We start from the raw sequence: 5,521 nt of genomic DNA on the forward strand, positions 1-5,521 counted from the left end.
AGCCGCTCCGTGACATGTGGGATCTTCCCGGACCACGGCACGAACCCGTGTCCCCTGCATCGGCAGGCGGACTCTCAACCACTGCGCCACCAGGGAAGCCCTATCCTTGTTCTTAAACCCCAACCTTGGTCCCTGATAAGGCCGTGGCTCACATCCTGAACCTATTCCTACTCGTGGTTAAAAGTTTTCTATCTCTTTCCTAGTTCTGGGGACTGTTGTAACCTGTGGGAAATTATTATAGATAAAGTTTGATATTTACATTTGGGTCCAACCTATAGCGTATCTCCACGTATGGCCACTCAGAAGGCTTTTGTTTTTCTCAAAAGTTTTGCATTGTTTCTGTTATCTTCCTTTAATTATTGCAAATTTAGTAGATTAAGATTCAGCTTTCTACCTATGGCAAAAAGTACTCACAATGATTTCCACAAAAATTTTCCCATATATATATATATATAAACTAACACATAAAATAATAATAAAAAAAATAAAGCAGGCCTAAAACCTGTTTGATGTTTGGGAGACCTGTTGCCTGACTTTCATGAGGAATATTGCCTCATTTCTCTTAGACTTTGGGCCTGGATAGTTGTTTTCAAACAATGATGGCAGGTCTTAGGAAGGCTGGTGTGACAACTGGTGAGCAGAAAGTAAGGCTCATTCATTTTTGGGGGCTCACAGGTAGAAATGAAGAGGATCAGACAAAACGCTGACTCTGTCTCAAGCCTGGTGACTAAGCATGTGGATGAGTTCAAGCATGTGCAAAGCAATCTGGGAAACTGGGAAGAAGAAACCCGGAAGCTCTTACAGAATGGGAAGAATGGGAGACAGGTATCCTTTGTTAGTTTGTTCATTCAACAAACATGTATTGAAGGGCTACCATGTGAATTAATGCTGTAAGAAGAACCATCAAAAACTCTCGAAAGGTCATGATACTGCTGCTTATAGAGACCTTAATGTAATTAGCTCAGCTCCACCCACCGAGTCAGCCCTCAAATCTAGGAATAGGACTCAGGCCTACTGGGTCTAATTTTGGTCTGGCTGTGTCACCTAGGTTGGTTTCAGGAAGTATCTAGAGTTTAAAATTAGGATTTGCAAACTGTTCTTGTACCTGATAGTGGACCAGAGCTTGAGACTGTTCTCAGTGTGGGCTCCTATTGGGTCACTGGGTTACAAAGTTTGTGCTGCCCCAGGTTGTGGAGTGGTTTGCTACAGCACCCCTAGACTCTTTGGCGAATCACAGCTCTCTGTTGTCATGAAGAGAAGTGTGTCAGAGTGAATATGCTGGCAGGAGGGCACTTCCTGGGTGTGGTTACATTTACTCTAATCTTGTTCTGCCTGCCTGTTTACAGAAATCAGATCAACTGCTTTCCCGTGCCAACCTTGCTAAAAGCAGAGCCCAAGAAGCACTAAGTATGGGCAATGCCACTTTTTATGAAGTTGAGAACATCTTAAAGAACCTCAGAGGTGAGTATTTCGTGGTTCAGATCACCTGAGTATTTTAAAGTTATACCCATGACTTTGATTTATTTTGAATCTTTATAAATCTAAGTGACAGGTACATTGGGGTATTAATAGACACTTAATAAATATCTTTCTAAAGAAAAACATTTTAAAATATTTGATGTAGTAGAAAGAATTGAACTAAATGTCAAAAGGCTTGAGTTCTGATCTCTGCTCAGCCACATGACTGCGCTGAGCTGGCTGTGTGACCATAGGCAGGTCCCATGCCTTTCTAGATTCTAATGTTCCCCTCTGGAGAAAGTTGAACTAAATGACCTCTGAGGTTTCTCACAGATTCAATATCCCGCTACCATACAGATAATTCTCTTTTCTTTTCCTCCCTCCCTCTCTCCCTTTCTTTCTTTCTTTCTTCCTTTCCCTCTCGTTCTCTCTCCCTCTCTCCATCCCTCCTTCCCCTTTTTTCTTTCTTTCCTTTTTCTTTTTCTTCCTTCTTTCTTTCTTCCTTCCTTCCTTCTTTCTTTCTTCTTCCTTCCTTCCTTCCTTCCTTTCTTTCTTTCTTTCTTCTTTCTTTCTTTTCTTTCTTTCTTTCTTTCTTACTTTCTTTTTCTTTCCTCTTTCTCTTGCTTGGTTGGTTCCAATATATTGACAGAACCAGTGAGGTTGCTTTGTGGTAATAATAAAGCAAGCTTTGTCATAGCATCTAGATTCCAGGTAATCTGGGTTTATGCCTTGTAGAGATTTGGTTAAAGTTTCAGTCTTCTTCACTAAAAACAAAAAATAAACATTCCTAAGTCTTAGGATTTTCTTCAAAGAAAGTAACTCTCTACCCATTCTGTCCAATCCCCAGCTATTGGCGTTGGCAGCTTAGGGTTTAAGGCTCTGGCCTGAAACTTTGGGCTTCAAAGATTCCACCTGCTTCTGATTCACTTTGGGCTTCACTTTTGCAATGATGGGGACCCAGAGAAGGCTGATTGTTGATGGCTAGTTCAGTGCCTCCTTTAAGACGCTTTCTCCTGGACAAGAAAGAGTAATAGCCACAACTTTCCACACTCTCACCCCCTGGGCAGTATTAACCCTCTTTCTGTAATTTTTCTTAAAAACCTCAGCCGCTTTCATCTTCCGTTGGAAGCTCATTTTCAACTTTACGGCAATGTTTTCTTATCTGCATTTCAGAGTTTGACCTGCAGGTTGAAGTCAGAAAAGCAGAAGCTGAAGAGGCCATGAAGAGACTCTCCTACATCAGCCAGAAGGTTGCAGATGCCAGCGACAAGACCAAGCGAGCGGAAACAGCCCTGGGTGGCGCTGCTGCTGGCGCCCAGAGGGCAAAGACCGCAGCCGGGGAAGCCCTGGAGATCACCGGCAACATAGAACAGGTAAAGGGACATCGAGGTGCAGGTTGGTGGGAGCAGCTCCAAACGCAAGGGTACCGTTCGGTGAGCAAGAACGCTGGGCTCGTGTTGCCCCGTAGCGCTCTGTTATGGTCCACGGCGGCCCTCGAGCCATCTGCCTGACCCCTTGTGGATCGGTTCACAGGGCTATCCTCGGCTGAGTACTGCTGCTCCATGCCCACCATTTTCAGCTCCCTTTTTGGACAACACCATGAGAAGAACCATCCAAGACTGTTGTGTATATAGACTATTGTATTAGTTTCCTGGAGCTGCTCTCACAAAGTGCCACGGACTGGGTGGCTTAAAACAACAGGAATTTCTTCTGTCACAGTTCTGGAGGCTAGAAGTCTGAGACCAAGGTGTCAGCAGAGCCACACTCTCTCCAAGACTCTGGGTAGAAACCTCCCTTGCCTCTTCCGAGCTTCCCGTGGTGGCTGTCAGTCCTTTGTGCTCCTTGGCTCGCAGCGACTTCACTCCAGTCTCTGCCTCTGTCATCACATGGAGCCTTCTTCCTGGGTGTCTCCAACTCATCTTATAAGGACACTAGTCATGTTGGCTTAGGGGACCACTCTACTCCAATATGACTTTATCTTAACTAATTACATATGCAACAGCCCTATTTCCGAATTCGGTCACATCTTGAGGTACTGGGGTTTAGAACTTCAACATATCCTTTTGGGGGACACAATTAAACATGTAGCAACTATACCAGTGTTTTGAGTCAAGATTACGAAATTCTGGAGTTCTGGATCCCTTGACCCTATGTCCTATGTCTAAGTTCCACTTACTCATTTTTCTCTTTCCTTCCATTCTGTGCCAGCACTGTGCTTGGTGCTGGGGATACGGACATGGGAGAGACCCAGTCCTTCTCTTCAGAGAGCATTCAGTGTAATGGGAAAGGGCAGGCTAGTTACACTTACAACCCATATGTTAAGTGCTACAGTAGAAAGAGTGCTTCTCAGCTGGACGAGAGCCTCGTAGTTCTTATTTAAGTATGACTTCTCGAAAGCTTAAGCAACTCTAGAAAGCCCAGAGGGAACTCTTGATATCTAGTCTGTGTGGCCTCACCCTTGGACCACTTGGTAACTTCCAAAAATAATCTCAAATCTTAGGTCCCTTGAGGGTAGAGACCAATTTCCTGTGCTTCTCTTGACATGGCTTCGAGTACAGAGGCGTCTGTGTAACTTGATGCCTAATCGTAGCTTACTGGTAAAGATATTGTTAAGATTCGTTCATCCTAATAAAAACAAAACTCAAAGCTATAGCCCATTCATTCTCTGCACCCCAAACTCAACTGTCTTGGGGAGTAAAGCCATTCAAAAGATGGCAGCAGCAAAGCAACATGACAGAGAGTGAGATGAGTTTCTCACCCTCTGGGTTTTCCCGACTGGTTCCTGTTTCACTCACCATTTGGTAAGCTTAACCTGAGAGGGAAGCAGTGTCTCAGGGCTGATCATCCTATAGTCCCTGGAGACATACCCCCACATTAACTTGTTTGAGGCGGAGCTTGCGGAATGGTGTGTCCCCGAGTCTGACTCTCTCATTGTTCATCTCACTCCATCAGGGCCTGGCTGCAGCTGTATTTTTTCTGCAGTTGTCTTTGGGATGTTTTTGTGCCTTACCCCTCTCTCTCCTTCCGTCCCTGGCTCCTTTTCTTCTCCCAGGAGATGGGGAGTCTGAACTTGGAGGCCAACGTGACAGCAGATGGAGCCTTGGCCATGGAGAAGGGACTGGCCACTCTCAAGAGTGAGATGAGGGAAGTGGAAGGAGACCTGGCAAGGAAGGAGCGGGAGTTCGGCACGGATACGGATGCGGTGCAGACGGTAAGTTCCCGTGGCTTTCCAGCAGAGAGCACTTTAACCTTGCCAGTGTGGCAACACCCTTGCAAAATGGGCTTGTGTTTTTGTTTTCCTCAGGTAATCACAGAAGCCCAAAGAGTTGATAACAGAGCCAGGAATGCTGGAGTTACGATCCAAGACACACTCAACACATTGGACGGCATCCTACACCTAATAGGTATGTGGAGTATCCACAACCTTCCAGTCCATGTTCCAGCGCTTCTCTCGATGAGTGGGAGTCTCAACTTTCCTTAAGGGTATCAGGAAATTTGCTTTGTTTCCAGGCCCAGATACTTCAGGGCCTGGAAACTTCTTTACATTTGGGGGACTCTATTTTACCATCTCTAAGATGGGTCACTGAGCGCCTACCTATTGCCCTTGGAGGTGAAAGTCTGGAGGTCAAAGAACTGGGTGTATGTAGGGAAGGTATATTGAGGCTCAGAGAGGTTAATAATGTCCTGCAGATCACACAGTAAATTGTGGAGGCAGGATTCAAGCTTCACAGTGAGAAAGAGTACTGGACAGTTTGACAGGCCTGCTAAGGATTCTGACCTTGATCCTGAGAACTTAGTAGACAGTGTCAAGCAGAGGGACGACATTGTGGCTGTATATTTTGGAAAGATCACTGGGGCAGCTGAGTGGAGGAGAGTATGGAGGTGGGTTAGACAAAAGGCAGGATGAGATCATTCAGGAGACAGTTGAAATAACTGAGGGGAAGTCATAGAGCTCTGAGGAAGTAGGAGTGGTGAGGGGGAAGATTCTCCCTGTCTGTGAGGTCAAGAATCACCCGCCAGGGCTTCCCTGGTGGCGCAGTGGTTGAGAGTCCGCCTGCCGATG

General features: G+C 45.6%; 1 protein-coding gene across 1 annotated transcript in view; it reads left to right on the plus strand.

Moving 5' to 3' along the window:
* The window catches only part of LAMC2 (laminin subunit gamma 2), a 62,527-nt gene that overhangs the window by 52,664 nt on the left and 4,342 nt on the right, over positions 1 to 5,521 (plus strand). The window contains exons 18-22 of the mRNA XM_024133850.3: positions 676 to 825; positions 1,347 to 1,461; positions 2,632 to 2,831; positions 4,511 to 4,669; positions 4,763 to 4,862. Of these exons, the coding sequence (XP_023989618.1) occupies positions 676 to 825; positions 1,347 to 1,461; positions 2,632 to 2,831; positions 4,511 to 4,669; positions 4,763 to 4,862 (724 nt within the window). The remainder of the gene's footprint in view (positions 1 to 675; positions 826 to 1,346; positions 1,462 to 2,631; positions 2,832 to 4,510; positions 4,670 to 4,762; positions 4,863 to 5,521) is intronic.

This window comes from Physeter macrocephalus, chromosome 4 (assembly GCF_002837175.3).
Source record: "Physeter macrocephalus isolate SW-GA chromosome 4, ASM283717v5, whole genome shotgun sequence".
In the NCBI taxonomy this organism is placed as follows: Eukaryota; Metazoa; Chordata; class Mammalia; order Artiodactyla; family Physeteridae; genus Physeter; species Physeter macrocephalus.